The sequence below is a fragment of the Hydractinia symbiolongicarpus genome, chromosome 3, assembly GCF_029227915.1.
Source record: "Hydractinia symbiolongicarpus strain clone_291-10 chromosome 3, HSymV2.1, whole genome shotgun sequence".
Lineage (NCBI taxonomy): Eukaryota > Metazoa > Cnidaria > Hydrozoa > Anthoathecata > Hydractiniidae > Hydractinia > Hydractinia symbiolongicarpus.
In genome coordinates this window covers 30,500,571-30,525,129 of record NC_079877.1, presented here as the reverse complement: position 1 = coordinate 30,525,129, position 24,559 = coordinate 30,500,571, and the positions used below count along the sequence as shown (strand labels likewise).

The 24,559-nt window shown below is 33.3% G+C and overlaps 2 protein-coding genes across 4 annotated transcripts in view; one reads left to right on the top strand and one right to left on the bottom strand.

The window, feature by feature from the left end:
* The window catches only part of LOC130636737 (E3 ubiquitin-protein ligase TTC3-like), a 68,190-nt gene that overhangs the window by 12,408 nt on the left and 31,223 nt on the right, over positions 1 to 24,559 (bottom strand). Inside the window, exons 2-19 of one of the 3 annotated variants that reach the window (XM_057446567.1) lie at positions 7,744 to 7,835; positions 7,553 to 7,604; positions 6,426 to 6,550; positions 5,360 to 5,409; positions 4,894 to 4,975; positions 4,407 to 4,490; positions 4,168 to 4,229; positions 3,691 to 3,764; positions 3,534 to 3,610; positions 3,260 to 3,354; positions 3,119 to 3,181; positions 2,602 to 2,656; positions 1,818 to 1,953; positions 1,685 to 1,718; positions 1,136 to 1,334; positions 594 to 639; positions 455 to 482; positions 7 to 49 (exon numbers count right to left, since the gene is read on the bottom strand). In XM_057446567.1, coding sequence (XP_057302550.1) covers positions 7 to 49; positions 455 to 482; positions 594 to 639; positions 1,136 to 1,334; positions 1,685 to 1,718; positions 1,818 to 1,953; positions 2,602 to 2,656; positions 3,119 to 3,181; positions 3,260 to 3,354; positions 3,534 to 3,610; positions 3,691 to 3,764; positions 4,168 to 4,229; positions 4,407 to 4,490; positions 4,894 to 4,975; positions 5,360 to 5,409; positions 6,426 to 6,550; positions 7,553 to 7,589 — 1,290 coding nt within the window. In that variant the 5' untranslated portion in view covers positions 7,590 to 7,604; positions 7,744 to 7,835. Of the gene's footprint in view, positions 1 to 6; positions 50 to 454; positions 483 to 593; positions 640 to 1,135; positions 1,335 to 1,684; positions 1,719 to 1,817; positions 1,954 to 2,601; positions 2,657 to 3,118; positions 3,182 to 3,259; positions 3,355 to 3,427; positions 3,611 to 3,690; positions 3,765 to 4,167; positions 4,230 to 4,406; positions 4,491 to 4,893; positions 4,976 to 5,359; positions 5,410 to 6,425; positions 6,551 to 7,552; positions 7,605 to 7,743; positions 7,860 to 24,559 lie in introns of those variants that run through there. The other 2 variants (XM_057446568.1, XM_057446569.1) reach the window with 2 other exon arrangements.
* Positions 15,935 to 23,834, top strand: LOC130636743 (BOS complex subunit TMEM147-like). The gene is made up of 5 exons (XM_057446575.1): positions 15,935 to 16,420; positions 22,117 to 22,361; positions 22,671 to 22,786; positions 23,061 to 23,182; positions 23,571 to 23,834. Exons 1-5 carry the CDS (start codon positions 16,344 to 16,346, stop codon positions 23,698 to 23,700), a joined length of 690 nt encoding a protein of 229 aa, XP_057302558.1. The 5' UTR covers positions 15,935 to 16,343; the 3' UTR covers positions 23,701 to 23,834.

Genomic DNA, 24,559 nt, shown 5'->3' with positions numbered 1-24,559 from the left:
CAATACCTTATCTTTAAATGCCTTCCTTTGAATCTTCTTTTTGTTGGTCCTAAAGAAACAGACCCAATCATTTTCACCATGATTGAATGTCCCTGATATTTATAGGTAAAATAGTATATATCAAATATTTTTAAAATTGCCAACACAAGCTAAAAACATTTTTTACTTAGTATAACATCCTCTTTGTTTGAGTGATTGATTTAATGGAATTTTTCTGTGTTCGTTAATCCTTTTCTATACAGTGGTGACTACAGGAAAGTCTGACTGACAAACATTTTGCCTAATTGTCATACATTATACCATGCGTGCAACAAGCAGCAATTGCTTTGGAGAGTTGGTGCACTCCAAATACTTTTCACGAAGATAAAACACCAGAAATATTACTACAAATCGTCTGGTAGGGTAAAGCAACAAAGAACTTTATGTATAACACAATTCAATTAATTAAACTTACTTGGTAACTGGTTGATTTATACCATTGTCTATAAATTAAAAATAAAGTTTAAATTTAATGTTTCAGTTAAATATCTATTTTCATAAAGTGCATAATATATAAAACAAGGTTTTTGGTGATAACACAAAATCAACTTCACCTTCCACGTCTGAGTTGCTGTCAGAGTCTGTCATTAAAGCAGGAACCTTTGGAAAAAAAAATGACTATTACACATAAATTTTGTCACAAAAAAAGCCATTAGCCTTTAAAAGCAATTCTAATTCTAATATAAAAATTGCCATGTATAAATGTGCTGTCAATTAATTAGTACCAACAAAGAAGATATATTATTTGGTGCTGACTCTTGGAATAGAACAAAGAAAAGTCTTAGCAAAATGTAAACACACTTTTAATGATCTTTTCTACAATTTTTTAATTAGAAATGTTATATCTTGAAGAATATTTTCATCAGTAATGTTTTGGGTAATTTGAAATAAACTGTTAAAGCTAATACACACAGAAATTGGTAACACTATAAGGTTAACAGAAATTTTAATGTTATTTATCAATGCGCACTACATTTTAAATTTTGACTAAATTTTTAGACAGAGTGGGATTTAAAGCCATGCACGTCGAACTTTTTACTATTTTATCCTGAAAAAAAGAAAAAAAGAACAAAAAGCAATAGCAAACAAATTTTACATCGTCATTATCCTGATTTCCAGTCTCATCGTTTTTGTTTTTATCATTATTTGAGGAAGCTTTATTATCACTTTCATCTTCAGATTCAGAATGTAAATCTGGCACACTACAGTCTGACAGTTCTTCACTTGAAACACCTTTCCAATTGTCATCATCTTCCCACTCATCATCGTTGCAACCATTATTGTCACTGAGGTCACTAAACAAATTTAACATGATCTTTGAAATAAATTAATTCAACAGTATTCAACAGTAAGAGTAAGATATTATTAGTGGTTGGGGCTTAGTGACAACCTTAGCACCGAAAATCATCTCTTTTGCATTTAAAGAGGAAAGTTGCACCACAAATACTATATTTGTGAATATATTTTGAGATAAACAATTAGGGACAACACATTATAGTTTTCTTTTGGTAAGAATAACATTAAAAACAAAGATTCTGAAAGGAACACTATCACTGCTGCATTCCACAAGAATATTAATCAAGCTAGTAGTCAAACTGTGGATAAAATTTTAGGAATATCTCAGGGATTGATAAATTGTTCTTACCCATTAGTCATGGCGTTTTTTTTGTCATCAGCAACTGAAAAATAATGATAAATGAAAAAAGGGAGAAAGGACCCTTAAATACCAGTTCAGTTTCTCCTTACATAAAGTATAAAAACATCTTCAGTGCACCTACGTTTCTGTTGAATCTCTTCTTGATAAGTTTCTAAGTCTTCGGTATGTTTGCATACTTTTATTGCTTTTGATAACACATCTAATGCTGCTTTACTTTGACCAAGTTCATGCAATGCTTGTGCGTATCGGTACTGGCCCTATGGTAGATATCACAAACATAATATAACAAAACCATTCCACAAAGAAAGTAAAACAGCATAAAACATTTTACGTAAAAAAAAACAGTTTTATTGCATGAAAATTCATCAAAAAAAATAAAGATATAACTACAACACTGCACAACAACAAATAGCCATTTTTGGCTAAACAGCATGAGCTAGCCAGTACTCTGCAAAATATTAACTTTGCCAGGAGTATGGGTCAAGGAATATTAAAAATGCTGTATTCTTTATAATGTCTCCACTCTAAGGCCTGTAAAATTACAATAAATTGATCAGTATGGTTGTGTTGGCATCAGCAAATGTTAGCATTATTAGGACCTTGGATCTAACCAAACAACCTGAGATCTCAAGTCCCAACTCTGCTGTGACGTTTGGAGTGTGCATTATTCTTATTATTCATTATTTCTCAACTTCTGCCTTCAAAATTCTGCCCTCCTTTTCAAATATTTAGGTCCATGGTTGCAGTTTGTTAAAGAATTAATTTATCTTTCTACTTTTATTTTAATATCTCCAGTTACTATTTATGTAAAAATGTAAGTAACCATTCAGAATAGTTCAACAAATAATTTAAACCTAGTAACAAGATAATTCAATCATCTTAAACTTGACAAAATGAGTGGCTACCTTTTGCCAGGATGGGTTAAGTGTTGTTACACGTCGACCATCAGATAAAGCAGACCTACGATAGTGAAACACAAAGCTCACCACTTATACATCAATATAATTAAACAATAATTACACACACACAAAGTTAACAAGATTTATCAGGGTTTACTACCATACATAAATAGACAAACTGATATCTCCTGTTTTTGTGTAGTGGTTTGCAAACACAAAAATGTGAACGAATCTTAGTTTGTTAATAAAGCACTTTACTTCATAGGAAAAGTAAACTCTTCTCAGCAGCGCCCTTAAAGTTGCAGAACCCACCCATCAAAGACACCAAGTAATTTATTATTTTCTTTCATTAAACTTGCATTTAGAGAACATTTGTCATATTTAAAGTTAGCAAAATATTAAAATGTAATATATAAAGTCACATTTGTACGATCAGTTTGGAATTATGTATACAGCTTAATTTAGAAGTGAAATGCAAGCTAATTGTGTAAAAGGAAAACTTTATGAAAACAACAAAACTTACTGAAATTCTTTTTTTTTCAAGTAACAAGCCGCACGATTTCCATAAATGATGTAAATGTAAGGCCTTAAAAACAGCAAACAACATGTGATACCCATGAAGAAATATAGTCTAACTAAATTAAAAGATTCATTAAGAACTTACTTTGCATACAGTATGGCTGTATATTTGGTGATTGCTTTACTAAATTCTTCATCAGCATAAAATCTATTTCCCTCCATCTTGCTTTTGCTGAGATTCTAAAAAAGCAATGAAAACTTGTACCATATGTAAATTATCTTAACTAGTTTAATTTAACTAACAGTGAGTTACCTAAAAAGCATGAGTTGCTCCAATTGGGGCACTCCATGTTTTCAATCAACCCCTTAACAATTTTAAACAATTATTCAAAATTTATGGTCCACATAAGACAATGTACCTCATCCATTGTTGAGTCTTCTTTGTATGTCTCCAATAACTTTTCTCCAGAACTCACTGCCTTCATATATGTACTTACTAAAAACAAGATAAATCAATCAGCTATTGTCTTGTCGCATACTAAGAAGAATGGTTAGGATATAAAAGAAACACCTAACCTTGCCATGCAGCTAAGAAAACTGCAGCTTCTAGCTTCAATGCATCAATTGCATATAATTTCAAAAGGTGTGATCTAGGTGTAAAATGCATGCTCTTGTTAACTTGTGTTAGAAAATTATGACTTATATATAATCATTATAATGATATAATCATTTTTCTCACATGCTAATACTTTTTATAATTTTTCACATTTGTTAGCGAAGAAGTTATCTCTTTTAAAATTCATAACCAGTGCTCTTCTGTTTTGCTGAAAATATTTATCTACAATTCCTTTTATTTACCACTTGCAGTCAAATGTCGAAAATAAAATTTTGTGACATGACAGAATAACTTTCTTCAATCAGAAGGGAGCAATATCAATGGCAAAATTGTCAACGCGTTGCTTAACGATGAACAAACTTTTAAACATAGATAGCATTAGAGAAATTAGGAAACACCATTTACTAGTCTTAGAAAATACAGTTAATACAACTCACCTTACAGTCTTGAACCAATGTTTTCCTTTAACCTTTTCAAGAGCAGTCTGTAACGATTCATTCTAGGCAAAAAAACTTTTATATACAACAAGTTATGAATTTTGCGCTGCACCAAGAACCTCTAACAACAAGCTGCCTATGATTACAGCTACCATTATTACATAGTAACATTTTTGCATATCATAAATTATTTTAAATTCATTTATCAAAAATAATCACCTACTACTAACAATTAATACCTGTTGACATGCGTTAATATTATCTATAATTTCTTCTAAGAATTGCACATCTGTAACATTCGCGTTAAATTCTTTGTGTCGTTTCTATGCAAAAAAAATATTGATAAAAATGTCATGATTAAAAGGGATAACTTTCTTGTACAAATACTTTCACAATATATAGACTTAATAAACACTTTACATTTTGGAATATCGAAACTTTTCAATAGGTCAAACCGTGCCCCTATGTCATTAAGTCTTCAGCAAGAGGTCGGCATACTGGAATTCAAAAAAATGTTTTTTGATGATGTACTATTTTTCTTGTCAACAGCTGATTTAGAACATTCTACACCCTATTAGCTCTTAAATATCTTACAGGTTTTCCTCCCTCCCATTTCATTGAAGCTATCTAATTGTTTCAGTTCAAAAAGATTGCTAAATTTATACTAGCTGTATGAACCTTCCATTTCTTGTTTGACACTGGACAAACACATTATTAGTTACTAACAATTTCTTCTTGTAGATACTTTATAGCAACTTCAGCAAGATCTGTATGTAGCAGCTCCGTTTCTGTTAAGTCATCCATAGCACTAAGATAACAAACACAATAATTATTACACATATATCAAAACTAAGATTACCTCACAATTCTATGAAACTAAAAAGCAGTGCATAACAAACTCTTGTTGTTCACTATCCTGAGATTTTAACTGGAAGTTTAACGTGGTATATTTCACAAAAGATAAGAAAACACTTTATAAACTTTAAACAGTAAGTAAAAACGAAAGTTTGAACTTTTTTATTGTTATTACTGGTGAATTTGAAATTATAAAAACAAAAAATTCAGGCAAACATTATTTTTACTGATGAGCTAGGCAAAAAAGTTTATAAAAAATTTTTTTTTAACTTTATTAAGGAAAAATCAAGAATATTGTAGAATGTAAGACATTTATTACTGCAGTTTGCAGTCTTACCCAATCCTTTTCTGTGACAAAAGTCCAGCACTTTTAGCCCATTCTATCCACTAAAAGGCAAAAAACCCTCTTTAAGTATACAAGGTGATAACAGTGCCCCTAAAACTAATTTAGGTTTTACTAATACAACATGATTTTATTACTTATTATATATATATCATTATTACTTATTTCTTGTTTTTCATAGTAATTTTATTTTATATACCTACACATCTTAAGGTTTCGTGTTATTATGGCAAATAATTAATAAGGTGTTAATATTATTCATATAAAGAAAATTATGTACATTAAACTATCAAATGTGGTCTTGTGAAGGTTCTTTAAGCAGCAGAGAAATTATGTTAACAAACAAAGGAAAAAAAGAAGTCAAATATTGAAATGCACGAAACATCTGGTGTGTATTTGACGTAAACTTGATCAGCATTTTATTACATACAGGCCTGGAAATTTGTGGTGTCTAGGAAAACGATCCATCTTTACCGTGATTTGAAGCTGACAGAAACAATCAAAACGTTTTTTTGTTTCTGCGAAGTACACCTTACAGAAACGATACGTTAACGATGGTAACAATTAGCTTTAAACCAATAAATAAGTGAAGAACCATTTCATAATCGTCCTAGTTAATGACAAGACCTACTCCATAATAGTAAAATATTATAGTATAGTAGTATAGTATATATATTATAATTATAAAATTATTATAATTTGAAATATTGTCCAAGGAAAACGATATATCGTTACCGTCTTTATTGATTCGCGAAAACTGTTTCCGCTAAATTTCCAGGCCTGACATGATCATGTCAAGTGTTTTGAAACCCTTGAACACAAAACTTACAGGTAAAAATATACGCACATGCATCACTTAGCATTTCACTTCAAGAAAGGACACTGCTATTTCCTACACTCCAAATTTTTTAATATTAAAAGAAAATTCACACCTTACAATGATATTGCACTGGGACTTACAACTCTTTTTGTCCTTATAGTGTACAAAACAACCATACAAGCTGATAAAAAATTAATTAAACAAACAGATTAAAACAAAAAATAAATAGTTTAAACTTACTGTTTCTTCTTGATATACTTTACTAAATAAAAACGGAGACAATAATTGTATTCTCATTAAGTCATTGTGTTTTTTTCTCTGCTCATCAGAAAGTTTCCACCAACCACGGTCACAAGCTTTAGGTGCTACAAAAATAGTAGAGGTTAGTATATTCTTTGTCCACTGATACATTGACAAGGACAACAACTGAGGGATTAATATATATGTCACCCTCATGTAATAAAATGTTTCTACCAGATTGAGAACTGAAAGAGATCTTTTCTTCTTATCTGTTTTAAATATATAATAAACCCTTTTCATACACTTCCAATCACAAAAAACTTTTTTTTTTGAAAATGGGTTGCCACTCCTTTTATAGAGTCAATCTGAAGAGATTTGATGGGAATTCCAGCCTTTTTAGAGAAGCCTTTTTCATAAAAAATATTGAAAATATTTGAGGACATTTTATATATCCCCCCCCCCCCAAAAAAAAAAAGAGCAACCTATGTCCACTATATATTTTAGCAATCCACTTATGAGTTACTTTTGCATCATAAAAGGTTTAATAGTAATGTTGAATTTAATATAACATGCCTATATATTTCTGTGTACCTATCCTTGTTTTAACCTAAAATTGATCTACTTTTATTGAAGAAAAAAGGTGGTATTCAGGACAATGGCTTTAAGAATTGTACAATTGGCTACATCTAAATGTTTCCCAATTACTTTAGTCATATTAAGATGGTTATAATTATAAATTACTCTTTTTGTAAAGCTTTCAGAGTAAAGCTTTCAGAGTAAAGTAAATTTTATAAAAAAAAATCTTTATACAAAAAGAGGGAAGGAAAATTAACTTCATATAAACACTAAACAGAAGTTAAATTAAATACACCTAAATAATGTCTTTTAATTGCTTTTTTGGTCATTATTAAAATTGGTAACATAACTTTATAATGGTCTTTTGTATACAACTCTTAAAGACCCAAAGTTAAAATATTTTTATGATACAAACAGGGGGAGTTGTTTAACTTTAAGCTTCATATCATGCAAAATAGATATATCTCTGATATATATGATGCATGTTATCTATATATATTATGCAAAATATTACGACCAATAGTAGGATATACATAGTTCTCTTTACTTACATTTTCCTTTTGTTTCGTTCTTTTTTACAGGCGCCATTTTGTTTTATTCAAGCTAAAAATAAATGGACCATCTACTAGAACAGATTTAAATGTAACTTTACCTTTGTGAAAATCTTTAGTTAAAGTTTAAAAGACTGAATGAAAAAATAAACATAAAATGTTGTTAAAATTAAAAAAACAAAAAATAATACCTGACTACAAATAAAAATACATAAAATTATCAACATATTTTACAAACTACACAGTTTTCAACCAGTGAAACTTGTACTATTAATTCTTATCTAAACAAAAACAAAACTTGAAACTAATGACAATTGACATACGATTCTCCTTCACAGATTCTATTTAATATATTATGTAACAGCAAGTGTAATGAAGCTGAAAGCATACAAACAAAACATTGTTTACACTAGGATTAAATCATTGTTTTTATACAACTATAGTTAATGTCAACCAATCAGTAACATTATATATTGAACTTAAACAGGGATATACAAAACATATTTATATATGATTTAAATGTCAAAAATATTACTTTTACATTATATCATGAACAATTTGAATTTACTTTAGTCTGGTTCGTTGAAGCATTAATAAATTTCCAAAATCCTAATAAATCTTGCAAGTCATTAGAACATACAAAATATGAGGGAAATTCTTATTGAATAATTTAGCAAAACTATATATATATATACCTAAAACAATAGTGTACAAATACTGCAAATAATCAAACCAACAGGTGCAAACACACAGGCAACCATAGTGCAAAGTTTTATTATGGATGTATAATGATCGCAGGTGCATGTATAGTTGAAAAAGTTTCTCTTTTAATGATATTACTGTCATATAAAAAAAAATGAAATAAATTACACTGCAAGTATATGTCCTTTATGATGTAGCCCTTGAAATTGGCAATTTTTATTACATTTCCATATTGTTTTTAGTAGAATTGTTCCATTGTTCTTCAGGCCATGTTAAGTTAATTTTGAGATGAGCATCAAAAGAGGTTATTGTCTTTTATCTTCATCCTTTCTAAACTTATGCTTTCATAATCCCATTTCAAAGTTAATAATAAACTAATAACATTGACTGTACAAAATTTATATCATATTTTTTGCACTCTAACATACATCTCCTTTTAAGCCAACCTCTAACAACTAGGAAGGAGTGTGATAGTATGTTTATTTAAAAACAAAACAAGATTAAGTGGATACACTACACAAAGAATCTCTATTATATTCACTTGTTTACTGTTTTCTTTTCGTTTCAAAATTTGTTAGGTCTATTTCTAAATCCTGCAAAATTATGTTTTTCCCTTTAAAGTTTATGGGAGAAAATGTAAAATGCAAAAGAAGCTAGAGCTTATAAAGAGTAGGTGCTTGTGAGGTATGATAGAGGAAATGGAATCACAGGAGAGAACCTCTGGATGTGATTAAGAGAATTAGTTAAGGCAGAGAACACTAGAAGGAGTAAAGCTCTGGATGTAGTGGAGAAGAGTGAATTTATTGGAAACATGCACGTGAGCTCAAGACAATATCATCTCTCCAGCCTAGCATCCTTACCAGATTCTGCCAAATTATCCTCTGTTTATTCTTACAAAATTGAAATAAATTTTCTACTCCAAGTTTGTGTTTTTATTGGGAACGACAGTAATTAAGTATTGTTTGGAAAATTAATTTAATTTGTTTAAATATCTTTACCAATCATATTTGGTACATCAGAATTATTGGCTTTTATAAATTGTGACCATAGATTCAAAATTGTACAATTTCTGGAACTTTTTGGAAGAAGCTCTGAGGAACATAAAGTCTTCCCAAAAATATAAGCTGGTGAATTTTTTGTCCAGATATAATAATAAAAAATCTATAGTTCAAAAAAAAAATGTCAGGAAAAAGCGCCAACGTTTTTGGGTGACTTCCGTTTGTTTTCCCGAAAAAAAGTCCCCATCCAATTTCAAAATCAAAAACATACTTTTTAGTTATAGTACAGCTACAACATTGTATCCTATCAGAAATTATTAATAGAGACACAATTCGTTTCAACATTACTTCATGTGTCCACAAGAACTGTGTGAGCCAGTGTTTAATAGAGATACAACATCCATCCCTGTAGTCCAAAAGTTCTGCATATAACTGTGATGAAAATTGTAATGGCAGACAAGTATATATACTGCAACAACAGTTTGTTTGCTGCGTAGAGTTCTCAAAACCAATACACCCTTTCACAGTTTAAATTGATCACTCATTTTGTGTATTAAGAAAAGGCAGTAAACAGAGTAAATATAAAAGGTTTTGAACATTATGAATATTTCCCATTTTCTACAGAAATAATCTCACAGCTTGAAATTTTAGTATGCTTAACAGTACTGCATTAAAAACATGCAAAGAAATTTTACATGTAGCTGCAAATTATATCTTTTAGAGGGTGTTGCAAATTTTTCCAAGAAAATAACTCAGATGGCCCCTTTTTTGTATTTCACCACTTCTTTTCTGCATTTCCACACTTCTCTTCTGTACTTAACACTTCTTTGCATGTGCACAATAAGTTTTCCTTCTCAACTAAATTCAATTCTGGACCGCAACTTTGCACCCACATATTTTTCACTTTTCCAAAGAGGTACAATTGACTAACACATCCTTGATTTACCAACAGCTTTATTTCAGGTTCCTGTGAATATGCATGCAAAAAATAATATCACGAATCAATTCAGCTCAGTAGCAGAGTAGTTAATTTTAATTATCGATACACACACTAAATGGCGCAGTGGCTACCCAGAATCGTAGTGTCCACCCAAGCAAAGTAAATACTTTTTTTAAAAAAGAATGTGCTTTATAAGAATATCAGGCTGGGTTTTAGGTTAAACATAATAGGTCTTTTGTTTAGAACAATAGGAAAATAAGAATAATGACCAGCCTGGTTGGAATCTTGGTATTCTTATAAAAGTAAAATTAAAAAAGATAAAGGATGTCTTGAAAGGAACACCACATTATATTTTTACTAGTCGATAAGGCCCGTGGAGAAATCCACTTAGGCAGGAGGGACAATGTAAAAATTGGTTATTTTAGACCTTTTGCTGATGTCAGCAGTGCATATGCAAAAACAAATTGTTGAAATTCAGTTTATCCGATGTCTCTATTGTGTAGAGCTCGACACGCTCATGAAGAGAATGTATGTGATCATGTGATTTTGATGAATGGTTAATGATATATAAGGGTTCAAAAATTATGCTGACATCTGCAAAGGCCTGCGAAAACACACAAAATTATTTTTTTAAAATTTGTATACCTGTTGGCTTAAACGTATAGGTCTTTAAACGCTGATCAAGAAAATGTATAGGATCATGTACTTTTGACAAACGGTTACAGAGATATGGGGGCTTAAATGATTTTTGATGACGTTACAACCCGTCCATTCAGAAACGGATTCAGGGACCCAGGTTTGGGAAAATTACCCAAATTGGTCCTATCTGGTCCCTATTTACCAGTGCACTGTAATGGCTTCATTAATTTAATATAGGATATTGACGTTAGTAGTAGTGTTATTGACGTCGCGCCGTAACGTCATAAAATTTAACATTTGATACATATTTTTTTCTGCAACTTTAGAGAAAATTTCGACGACATTAAAGGAAAATGACGATATCCACTATGACCGTCACATACACTACGTATTATTATAAGAGATCTAAAGTTTAGTTATGCCAACAAAATATCAATGAACTCCAGCGAAACAGAGTTTCTTGTATTTAGATCCCAATCTCGTAGGCTTGAATCTTTACCTTTTTTGATTCTATGCGGTAAGCGCATTTATCCTAGCAAAAGTGTGAAATACCTGGGTGTTCATGTTGATGAACATCTTTCCTGGAAGTATCATGTCTCATCTGTGGCTACTAAACTTCAAAGAGTCAATGGGATGTTATCTAAAATTCGTCACTATGTTCCCCTAAAATCCCTGCTAAACATTTACCATGCTATCTTTAGTTCTCACTTAAGCTATGCTTGCCAAGTATGAGGCACTCGAGACACCACAGTAGCCCACAGAATACTTACCCTCCAAAAGGCTGCCCTTAGGCTGATCACCTTCAGTGAACCAAGATCCCCATCTTTGCCTATATTTGCAGAACTTGGAATTCTTAAATTCTTTGACCTAGTTAAAGTCCTTAACATTCAATTTATCCACAAATTCCTAAACTCTAACCTCTCATCTGACACACTTACCTCACTCAAATTTGATCGAATCTCACACTCTCATGAAACTAGATGTAACACAATTGGTTTGCTTATTGAACCAACAGTTAACACATCGACGTTTGGATCTTTTTCATTCTCTACAATCTCCACATTACAGTGGAACAATCTGCAAAGAAATTATCCTGATACTAACCTCACAAACTGTAAATTAAGCACAATCAAATCCCTAACTACAAGTTTCTACATGAGTCAATACATCAACTAGCTTTCCTCTTCATTATTTTGTCTCATTACTTTTTTCTATTTGACTATATGGTACTGAATTTTTATTTATACTAATTATAATCAATAATGCTTTTTTACAAAATTAGACAAATGAAATGAAGTTTAATTAAAATAATAATTTAGCTCTGATCTAAGTATTCAAGTGAGATTCGGCTTCCGTAAATTTCCTGCTTCAAAGACCCATTGTGAAGGCCAAAATAGTGAATAATAGTGCTAAAGGTGTTAGGGGAGTGGTGGTGGGCACTTGAATACTGGTACTTCTCGAATTGCAGAGGTTCCTACAAACAAAACTTCAGCTATTTTCTTAAATAGAGATTATAGCTGGATTGGGTTTTTTCTGACCACGATGCAGTGAGCAGTTGTTTAAGATCGTCAGAACATGACTGTTTTAGGTTTATTGCCTCCCTGAGACAATTGCTATCCGAAGACTGAGATTTGGGTGCAGTGGATGAAAGACACTTGGTTGCTGTGGAAGCAGTAATAGGTCCATTCTAGGTAAAACAAGAATTTCTGTAATGGTTAGTTCAGAATACCCTGTGAACCATGGTTGGTTAGGCCAGTCCGGAACTACCAGGATACCTACTGCCTTATCACTATGGATCTTTTGAATTACCTGGGGAAGGCAGGCGAAGGGTGGAAAGGCATAAAACGAGATATTGTGCCAATCCTCAGTAAACGAGTTTACTCCGATGCAGTTGGGATCAGGTCGATATGAGAAGAAGGCAGGTAACTGCGTGGTTATTCTACTCGCGAAGAGGTCTGTTTCTGGACGGAAGTCCAGTTCGTTCAGTGCATAGCGGAATGTTGATTTGTTTAACATCCATTCTGTTCTTGTCTCCTGTTGTCGCGACTCTCTGTCTGCTTCTACGTTAAGAATGCCAGGGATATGTGTAGCGACTATCCAATTATTTTTGCTTATTGCCCATTCCCAAATGCTATGTGTAATCTTATCCATTGGGATAGATTTTACGCTACCCATTTTGTTTACACAGGCTACTGCTGCAGTGTTATCCATCTTTAGCAATATGGTAGTGTTTGCAGTATGGTTGCAAAGAGCAGTCTCTTTGTCCAAAGAATGCTGCCATTAGTTCTAGGACATTTATGTGGCGTTCCTGCTCCAGAGATGAAAACTCACCCCCTGTGTAGGTTAGTGTCATTGACGCCGCCCAACCTCTTGTTGAGGCATCTGTGGATATAATGACCTGAGGGTTGCCTCGAACTATTGGGGCTATGCTACCCCATAAATTATTCTTCCACCAAGATATGTCACCCATGGCAGTAGGGGTTAATGTGATCTGCACAGCAAAGTTTCTGGCGCTCTTTTTTAAGGACTCAATTTTTAGTCTTTCGGTAGATCTATAGTAGAGTCTACCGTGTGGTACCCCAATAAGGCTGCTGGTAAACTTACCATTTAATCGCGCTAGAGTTCTTATTGTTATCTTCTCTCTCTGTGTCACTGTTTGACACAGATCGATTATGGCTGCCTTCTTTTTGGGGGTGAGAGCGACGGTCATATTCACTGTGTCGATGACGAATCCAAGGAATTCCAAAACTTGTTTTGGTTTAAACTCGGATTTGTCTGGGTGGACCGTAAATCCCAGCGAATCTAACAAAACAACGGTTTTGTGTACGTTATTGCGGCACTGTTGTTTACTGACGTTCAAAGTGATCAAGTCATCAATGTAGTCAGCAATGGTGACCTGTTCCTTCCTTAATTTAGATAAGGGTGGTTTCATTATCTTGGTGAATTTTCGATGTCCTTCTGTATAGCCGAAGGGGAGTACCAGGAACACGTATACCTTACCCTCATGTTCAAATTGTAGGAGCTTCTGGCTTTTTTTGTGTATTGGTATGATATAGTATGCATCCTGGATATCAAGTTTTGCCGGATACATGTCCTTTTGGATTAATCGGAGAATGGACGTTAAGGTTTGCATCTTAAACTTTCTTTTCTCAATGTGTACATTGAGTTTTTTGAGGTTTAGGATGAGCCTGAACCCACCGTCTGATTTCTCGGTGACGAATATGGGTGAGAGAAGGTCGCCTGGTTCGCGACTGCTCAACCTTATTACACCTTTCCCCAAAAGGCTTTGTATTTCTTCGTCAATGAAGAGTTTCTTTTTTTTTTTTTTTTTTTTTTTTATCTAGGGGGTATGTCCGATATGTGGTTTGGGGCATCTCGTTTACTGGAATTTGCAAACCAGACACTGTCTGGAGGATCTCCCCATCGGTAGTTATGTCTTTCCACTGCCTTTTTCAGCTTCTCAAGCCTTTCGCAGACGGAGGAACCAAACAGCCATTCGGAATCCTCTTCCACTTCCGTAGCTAAGGCTACGTACTCTTTTGGCAAGGAAGGCTTAATTAAGTCTCGCCTGACCTGATTTAGCAGCTGGGAGGTCTTACCAGCGAGGTTCATGGCGTCCTTAAGGTCGTTTAACGGACCCTTTGTGTCTGCGTTGGCATCACCGGATATCTCCACCAACATAGATGAAGCTTTCAGAAGCATAGCAACCGACGGTGAGTGCATGTTTTGGATGTCCTGCTTCTTAACGTCAGTGGACCTGTGAAAATTGGAGAGTGTTTTCCAAATTTCGGTGTTTGTTCTCTTTGGGAGTAGAAAGTTGCAGTTCGATGGAATTGCTGCCGTTTCTAACTTCCGCTTGAGAACATCGCCCTTGAGCCTTTTTTGCCAAAACACTTTGGCGGCACATGCCACTGATGACGTGACTTCTGGTCCCGAGGCCTTGCTGTCCTCTGCATAGTCATCAGTGGACTGTTGCCAGTACTCTTGGGCTGGTTCTTTGGTACCCTTTTCAGAATGCTCTGGTGCTTCATCTTTGGAAGAAGGCGATTCTGAGCGCGTGGATCTAAACCAGAGGTTTGAACCAGTGATAGATATTCTTTCTTCCTCCTGTTGGGTACTGGATTTGCTAGCCAGAGTTCCATCTGGAACATTGGGGCTAGGATTAAGACTAGACCGGGTCCCCTCTGGGACAATAGGGTCTGTCAGGTTCATGTTGGCTAGTGTGTCGTGTATCCGACTTAGTTTGGCCTTTTGTCGCTCGGATACGACTTGGTCTCAATACCTGCGCAGTCCACAGGGATAGAAACATGGTGTTCGGGGTCCTGTAAGGTGAAGTCATGGTCGCCATTTTTGCTGTGCTGTGGGAGCATGGGATCGTCGCTTTCTTGTTGCATTATTCTTAAACCGAATAATTAGTAAAAGGAATTAACACTAGAGGAATTATCCTAACCTAACACCAGCACTATAAACTCATTTAGTGTATGTCACTTAGCTATGTATCAATACAAAAGATACCTAAACGTGTCTACTCGAGCACTTGGCACTTCGCGTCCGTTCACATTTGTTTACGAAATCGAAAGAGGAAATTTACGGAAGCCGAATCTCATTTGAATACTTACGATCAGAGGCTAAATTATTATTCATTTTAATCTTTGTAAACTTACAGTATTTACTGACATATGAAAATATTTCACATTTTTCTTGGTGGCTTTCTCCTTTGTTTAGCCTTGGCTATCGGGAAAGTCTCCTTCCTAATTGCTAATTTATTCTTTTAGTAATGTAAATTGTCATTTCCTAGGTAAATAAATGTTTACTTACTTACTTACTTACTTACTTATATATGGTCCACTAGCCATACTGGGCAATCGTAAATAACCTTTTTGAAACTACTTAGCTAGTTAAACACACTTCCTCACAGAACTTTGTGGCCAATAAGTATCTGTTGTTAAATATTTTTTAGCATAGCTAGCTAGCTAGCTAGCTAGCTATCTAGCTATATAGGCGTATCTAAAAATGATGACGAAATATGGGACCAATATTTTAGGTTAGCTATAAGAAACGACGAGATAAACAAACTGATTTTTAAAATACTATGTTATAGAAAAGATTTACTGATGACATTAAAAATGTTCATGCAAACGACTGTGTATGCCACAGAGAAGTCCAAACAGAATCTTGCATCCTAGTAAATGACCAAGCCAATCAATTACGCTGACACGCTCGGCATTAATCGGGTTTATTACCGGGCTCTCCTGCTACCTGTTTTGGTTTTTAATGCAGTAGAATTTTATGATCAATAAGCATCTTAAACATCACCCCTTAAACTAAACAATGAAAACATTATTTTAAAAGATTTTTTTAAATGAATACCTATAAGTAACGTTTAAGTAAAAAGGTTTTTAAAAACTGTGCTTTCACGGATTTTATTTCGGGAAATTGTACCCAACAAAGATTGCACCGCGCGACATCGGAAAACAGACGGACGCTGATCGACGGGACGAATTTTGGCAACATGACGCTGTTTCATTTTGGAAATTGCCTTGCCCTCAGCATTGGGCCCTACTTTATTTTATACAAATGTTCTGGATTGTAAGTTATTATCTGTTTTGTTTTAATATGATGTGTTTTATAGCAAAATACAGTCAGGACACGTTCTTAGAGATAATATAACTGAGGGGTCAATAATGGTTAACATTATTAATCAATAAAAAGAATGATAGCTATAGCTAGCTACCTAGGGAGCCTTTTTACTAAGTAATAACGGAGCGACTTTAGAATAACCCCTGATAATAATATGTAAGAATTCCTATAAAACTAACCTACATGACCAAACACATGCTTATGTAAATCAGCTCAGGAGATAACATTTAAAGGTGAACGGTTTCCCATATTGTATAGGAAAATTCCCATGTCATATAGGAAATGGTTTCCTATATAGAAAACTGTTTCCTATACTAATTTTTTGATTTTAATTTGGGTTTCCCTTTTGAGAAACCGTTAGCTACCCATTCTTAAGATGATTTTACAGAATTGCGGAAAGAGGCTACGATAAATTTTTCGTCCTAGGGTGAAAATTTGCGGGAAAACATTCCCTTTCTATTGGTTAAAAATTTGTAGTGCGCTTCTTAACCAGCTCTTGTGCAGATTCCTTTCTATTTTGGTTGTTTCCCGATTGGGAAACCATTGCCGTATTTCTCGCCCGTTTAGGGTAACCGTTACCCAAATGGGAAACCGTGAAGTTTCCCAAATGAGAAACCGTTTCCCACAGGGTTTTTCCCTTTTTGTCTCAACTCCTGAACTGTATATTATGGTGATGCAATTTCTATAAAAGTAAACTACGCCACCTACGTGACCAGCGCATTCTATTCAGAATGGAATGGAATGGAATTCTTTCAAAAGTAACGTAACCCTAACTCTAACAGACATGATTGTAATGACTAACGCAACCTACATGACCTATGTGCTGGTCACATAGGTTAGTTTCATTGTAAAATTAAAATATTTGGAGTATTCTAAAGTCATGCCGTAATAACCAAATATATAATAGAGCCTCATTGGGTACAACTTTAGAATCCCCCTCTAAAAGTACTCTTTAACATCTGGATGGCTTCGTATCATAGTGGATTCACCTTTTGTCTACGCAAGTTTGTGGCTTCACAAGCTTGTATTTTCATAGCTTCACAGCTTTGTGGTCTTCACAACATTACTATGTTAAAAGTGCAGGATAATAATTAATCCAGTGAAAGGCACAAAGGCAGACTATCTTTCCTAGCCTGATCATAATATAACAAATCGATAAGGGTCTTAAAAAAATCCACCTAGGTGACTCATTGATGCGAAAATTGCACAATTTTTAGCCGTTACGTATTCTGTGATGCTTGGAATGCTAATGAAAATAATGTATAGGTTCGCACAGTTTTGATTAGTGATTAAGGTGATATAGGAGTTTAAAAATCTTGCTGACTCTAGCAGTATCCCACCAATGTACAATTTTTTTAACAAATTTGCATACCTGTTGCGTTTATCACATAGAGCTTGAAACACTGATCAAGAAAATTTATGGGGGATCATGTACTTTTGACAAACAGTTACAGGTATATTGCAGTTAAAGGGTTTTTTGATGATGTCATTAACCTGTTAATACTCAGGTTTGGAAAACTTACCCAATTTAATCTCAGGCTGTCCCTAGCTACCCATGTGGTGAAAAATGACCCATGGCACCACCTTGTTCCAAGTTGTTTGCCTCAAAGTGCATTGTAATGGCATCATTAATTTAAATTAAGATATTGAAATTACATTAATGTTATTAATGTTGCGCCATAATGTCACAAGATTTAAGGATACGCCAAACCCTTTTTTTGATTTTTTCTCAAAAAAAATATTTTTATGCCTTCGGGAAGCAAATGGTTCATAGAATATTTATTTGAAAAAAAATGTATAAGTTTATAACGTAAAACCGAGGATAAATTAACAAACATTTTTTTTCAAACCTTCTTTGTTTAAAAATTGAAAAGAATTTAAATCTTGCACACATGAGCATGTTTTTTCTAACATGCTGAAGATATGACAGTATTTTTTGATGTTGATCAATTGAACATTTCAAAATGATTATATACTCATTAATTGAGGTAGATATAAATAAAAACCTACAAACTACAATCATTGAGAACACAAGTTAAAACAATTAAAAAATATTTTCTGGTCATTGTTTTCTTTATTTATATTTACATTTATCATAATCTTATCAAATATGGGACGTGCTAGTGCGAGTGGATCTTCGTTCAAAAAAAGAAAATTAAAAAAGTTGCAAAAAAAGGCAGAACATTTTTCAACTCAATGGAAAAGAATCCTCACTGCCAGTGACCTCGGTTCGTATTATAACCAGGAACAACAATGGCAGGAAGAACAATTTTAATTATCTTGCCTGAGGAAAATATTGATACAATATTCCTTTCCCAAACAAAAGGCGCTGGGAACGAGGTTGCTTGTGTACTCTATTTTTTGTTATGCTTAGCAAGTGAGTTTACGTTCTCTTTCATTATATAAATAATTAAAAAAATGGCCACATGCTGTAGAATCATGATCTATCAGCACAATTCTGTATTATACGGAGCATGCAAACCTGAAGAAATTCTTTTCTTTGTTTCGAATTAAGCATGAGGATGTTCAAGGCTGTTTATCTTGTAAACATATTTTTCTCGATGTTGCTCTACATTTTAGGGTAGAAGGTACAGTGACTTCAATATATCGAGACAAAATTAGCACATAATTATTATCAAGATATTCAGCTCTCCAAAGGTGTTTGTTTTTTTGAAAAAAATGTACCATTCAGAGGTGACCATGTGATAAAATTTATATTTGTCAACAAAGGAGTACCAAAATCAATTTTTCGTAATAAAACTAATAATATGTTTTTAGAAAAAAAGCACAGGCACCTTTTCCATGCTCATGGGGAGCTGAGTTAAATGATATAACTTTTAAAATATAAAAGTAAAATGCTTGTACCTTCTACCCGCAAGTATCAGAGACTTTGAAAACGTGTTTGATAATTTTTTACACCTTTCCATTTTTTCGACGAATAATAAGAATAGCATGGCTACATTAGGAAATTTAATAGGCTTTCAGAATATATATACTTTTATAAAGTTAAATTTTATAGTTTAGAAAATATACGCGTTATTCTCAACATGGGCAAAAAGGGTTTGAGGTATCCTTTACATTTGAGACTTTTTTTTTCAGCGACATTAAAGGAAAATAAACACATCTGCTTTGCCTGTTACAGACATATACATACACACACTCTTTGTATAAGAGATAAAACATATAATTTTCGGATCCGGGTGCTTGAAATTTTCTGATCATTTTTAACAAAAATGAGTAACATATACATTTGATTTATGCAATGTTTAGGGTGTGCAGACAAAGGTTCAGGGATTAAAGTCTTGGTTTATTGTCATTTTGAAGTCATTGTAGTGCTACTGGAAGCTTTGTTAGATGCTAATCTTCGTACACAACAGAAGGTTGATCAATGTCAATTATTCTGCATGTTCTATGTTAGGCAGAGTCAAGTGTTAAGGGTATTATAGAATTTGTTCAATAATAAATTTTTAAATTTTGGGATGTTTGCTTGAAGGCTAAGAGAGCTTTGCAAGCATGTTTTTACTTGGTTATAACTTTTAAAGTTTTTTCACATTGGATAGAAATGATGGTGAAAGGATGTTGGTTTTCAGGCATGTTTGTCAGCTGAAATATATTTTGTTGCCTTTCTTTCAGCTGAAATATATTTTGTTGCCTTTCTTTCAGCTGAAATATATTTTGTTTCCTTTTGTGCAAATGTATATGGGTTGCACAGTTTTGTGGTTGAAATTGCTGAAATTGAAATTCAGCTTTTACAGTTTACCAACAGCAGTCACCCTTTTGTCACATTGTGGAGATGTATTATGTCTAGTGTTTTCAGTGCAGAAGGACCAGCTAGACTAATGCTTGCCCGACTATCAGGGAATATAGAAAGCAAAACAGAGTGTGTTAAGCTTTTAAAATACAAGTCTATGGGGGTTTGGAGAGGTAATTTTGAAGTGTTGGCAATTAGTATGTGACAGAGCAATAAGAGCCTTTGCATGATCATGGACTACCTGCTTTGTGCTTGACGGCACACCTTAACAAAATGGTGTATTTTTTACTATTTTAAGCCATCTTTTCCCAAGATAGAACTGGATATAGATAGTTAAAGTGAACTATGAGATGAGGATGCACAACCAGAGCACAGTCTGTCTGTTCGTTACCAGCTTTTTTCGGAATTAAAATCTTCAATGTGACAATGTCATTTTTTTCGGCCCAATAATGGTGAATGTGTATGCGAAATGAGCAACACTTTGAAAATACAGATCTTAGAACGTTTCTGAGAATTGGATAATTAGTTTTTTCTGATGTTTTTGCACAAAGATAGACCCACTGACACCATTCTGTCCTTTTTTAAATGTAAGGTTAAAAAGTATTGTGTTGTTTAAAACATGAATATATTTATAAATGTAGGTTGGTCCATTAAAATTTTGCTTGTTGTTGTCAGATTACGGGGTTGTAGACAAAATTAATCAAGAACTCTAGCTCAATAGACTTCTGCATGCTTTATTATATCAGTAAAAGAGTTTTTAAATATCTGGATGCAAGTTTTTTGGCCTGGCCAAGAATTTCTTAGATAGTCCTACAACTGTTCAGCTCATGGAGGTAGTCTCTAGCTAGATTAGCTAGAGGGCTTTCTGTGATGCAGTTTTCCACAAACTTGGTATAGGATAAGTGTTACTGGTGGCATCAGGTATGCCAGTTTCGAAGAAAAGGGATTTCCACTGTTCTTTATCTTGCGGCGCCATGTCAAATGTGCAGAATAGCAAGTTATAACAAATTGGTTAAAGGTACAAAGGACAAATATCTTTTCTAGTATAAATATAATATAAAACAAGTTCTATTATTTATTATTTATTTAAAGAATAAATAATAAACAAAGTTGTTGTATTGATCCAGAAAGCCATAAATCCAGGTGTTTTCTGTAGTAGAAAGAAATTTATTCTTAATGCTAGCCCTAATTGCTTGTGACCCATCAATACACGAAAATCCTTGTTCTTTAAAAGAGCGTGTATCTGCATTGTGGCTTTTATACGATTCTTGAAAATTCCTGTTCTTTACAAGGGTATATCTGCGTACCTACGTTTGCAGCTTTGATATGATTACAAAGGTTTTGGTGTACAAATTCCAAGGTTGCTCTAAAAAAATAGCGAAACTATGTAACATTTTGGCTGTATCATTCATGCAAGCTCATAACTAAGTCTTTTAATTCTAAACTATTAGCTTAATACGTACGATTAATTAGAAAGAACAATGAAGGTTGTTTATGATTAGTGAAGTGGTGGAGATGGTAAATATAAGTTCGTTGGTGCTACACAAACCAAATTCTAATTCAGCCAGTTGGTTAGCACAAAAAACATCAGCGTTTATGGCCCTGTTTTTAACTTTTGAAACAAATTACACATAATAATTATTTAAAAGTTTTACACCTTGCATACCTAAAAGTGTAAATTTTTTTGGTTGAGAGAGAATTTGGTGACTGATTTTTAGAAATTGTTGTTTTGAACAGTACAATATTTGCAACAACTAAAAAAATTAAAGCATAAAACAATGTATTCTTTTCTTTTTTTGCTTTAAACATGCACACAGTTCTACTAGTTCTTTTTCTTTCAACCTTTAAAATTTTACATTTGAATTAAATTGCATTTCAACGTATTTCTACATAGATCAGAGTATCAAACCATATGGAAACTGGGCAAGGCAGGTCTGGCTTATTTTCTCACTCAACTATGCAAAATGCTTGTTCTAGCAACATTTTTTCCAATGACAGAATCAACAAGCACGCAACATATTGATATACTCAGCGAATTTTTAAAATCAACAATGGACCTTAGTGATTTATTGGGACTACATCTTCTGATGCTTCGAATTCCAGGACGTGGAGAACTTAAAGTCTTGGTTGCTGGCTTAGGTATGATTTCAAATCTACTACAGTTTCTAATATATATTGTGAAAAAGTTAAAGCTCCATGTAGGTATAAATTCATCCATCAATAAAATGGCTTAGGTATGGTTATAAATGTACTGTTTGTTATGTATACATATAAAACTTCATCTAGGTACATTGTACTCAACAAAGTGTTCTTTCAGGTACCCTAAAACTAAAACTAAAATCACAGTCTTCAAGATGACCATAAAAATATTTTGATGTCAATATGTTTGTGTACCACTTGCATGTGAAGTTAATTTCAGGTTATTTATGTTTTTTTGCTAAAATTTAGGATGGGCCTCCTCTGAATTTTTAACAACAAAGCTAATCCCACTCTGGGTTGGTGCAAGAGCTATTGAGTTTAACTGGATACATACACAGCTTAGTTTTGATACAAATATTAGCTTGGTAAGTTTATTTTGTTGTAGTCTACAGAACTTAAAGTCATTTGGTATTTATGAAGATATCATATTTTTTTAGTAAACATTAGAAGGTTTTTTTTATTCTAATCTATTTCACATGTTGTTTTTTCATCTGTTTTATATTGCAACAGTAGGACGAATTGTCTGTATTTTTCATCTAACAGTATGACTAATTGTCTGTATTTTTCAACTAACAGTATGACGAATTGTCTGTATTTTTCAACTAACAGTATGACGAATTGTCTGTATTTTTCATTTAGGTTCTTTACCTAACAATTGCTGCATTGATCTGGCTGTGGTCACGAACCGATTTACAAAAAGTTTATTCTCCTGTTGTTGTGATTCTACTTGCGCTGTGTTGTTACAGACCTTTGGTGTTAGAGTAAGCTCTTTTTAATCGTTCACTTCTATGACATGTTATGAATAATTTCTTGTGCGCATTGCAATTTTTTCGACTGCACTCGCGAATTTAGAGCAACTTATAAAAATAATCTTTTTCTATACCTCGGTGTATGATTTTTGATTTAATTTATTCGCCTAAACGAGATTAATTATTCGCGCGATTAATTTTTAATTCGTTGTTTTCGCGAAATTAAATCTTCTCAAAAAATTGCAATAAAATTGCAACATTCACCAAAATGTGACATTTTCTATATGTCTTATACTGCATACAGTCATCTCTGTCCTTCTGTAATTCTTCATGATGCGTGAAAATAAAAAATCGGGAAAATTTATCTCCGACAATTTATCAGATGATTTTTGTTGTTTAGAATAATGTCGTACATGTTCCACATCTCGTCATGGAGTCTGCTTATCTTCAAAGCTGTGTATACCTGTGGTATTGGAGCGCTCGCCCTTCAAATTTATATCGGTTTGGTTAAAACATTAAAAACATATTAAGATTTTATCTCCTTTAGATATAATTGTGTTAAAAGATCAGATTAATTTTACTTGTGGCAAACATGTCGGAGTTAAACTAGTTTTTATAAAAGTTGTGCGATATGTATTCTCTTGAACGATAACAGACTCACCAATTTGTTTGGTTGTTACTGTCGTTAAATCGTCCCCTGGATAAGTCAAACTTAACTAAGACATTGGCTAAATCGAGCATTTTTCAATTTCCCCTTGAAACTCCGAGTTAACAGCTATGCATTGTACAAAGTGAGAAAACAAGAAACATAACTACTGTTGTAGAAAATCGTGAATAGAAAATATCAAATTCGTTGCTTACACAAAAAAAAGTTCAACGACAAAGTTAGACAGACAAATAAATTCAGGCTTAAGGAAACTATTTTTCGCTGGAAATTTAATTTCGTTAATTAAAAATCTATGCAATTAATTTTCGCGAATTGAATAGATTTCCATATACCGCAGGAATTTATTTTTGAAAATTGAGTTTCCTGAAATGTTTTGTGGGCAGAATATCTGATCCAAAAAAGTCCTTTTAATTTCTTTCTCCTAAAATTTCCTAATTTTTCTGAGCGTAGTTAATGGTCGACCTACTGGAGGTGGTCACCAGCCGATTTGCGTAACGATAGCTCATAATTGTGGAAATAAACTTTTGTTATTACGGAGATATACCTTAAGGGAAATAATTTTTGCGTTTTTCAGAGATTTTGACCATTTCCGCGAAAATATAATCCCGCGAAAAGTCTGGAAAGGCCTGATCCGCGAAAATTTGTTCCGCGAATTACGTAGAAAACTTCCAACCGCGAAAATAAATTACCGCAAAATTTGCAAAAAAAATCAAAATCCTAAA

Excerpts from the sequence above, each read along its gene's own strand:
- LOC130636743 (XM_057446575.1), top strand. The coding sequence starts at position 16,344 with ATGACGCTGTTTCATTTTGGAAATTGCCTTGCCCTCAGCATTGGGCCC. Across the intron at positions 16,421-22,116 it reads TTATACAAATGTTCTGGATT|ATCAGAGTATCAAACCATAT; the intron begins GTAAGTTATTAT and ends ATTTCTACATAG. Across the intron at positions 22,787-23,060 it reads TTGATACAAATATTAGCTTG|GTTCTTTACCTAACAATTGC; the intron begins GTAAGTTTATTT and ends TTTTTCATTTAG.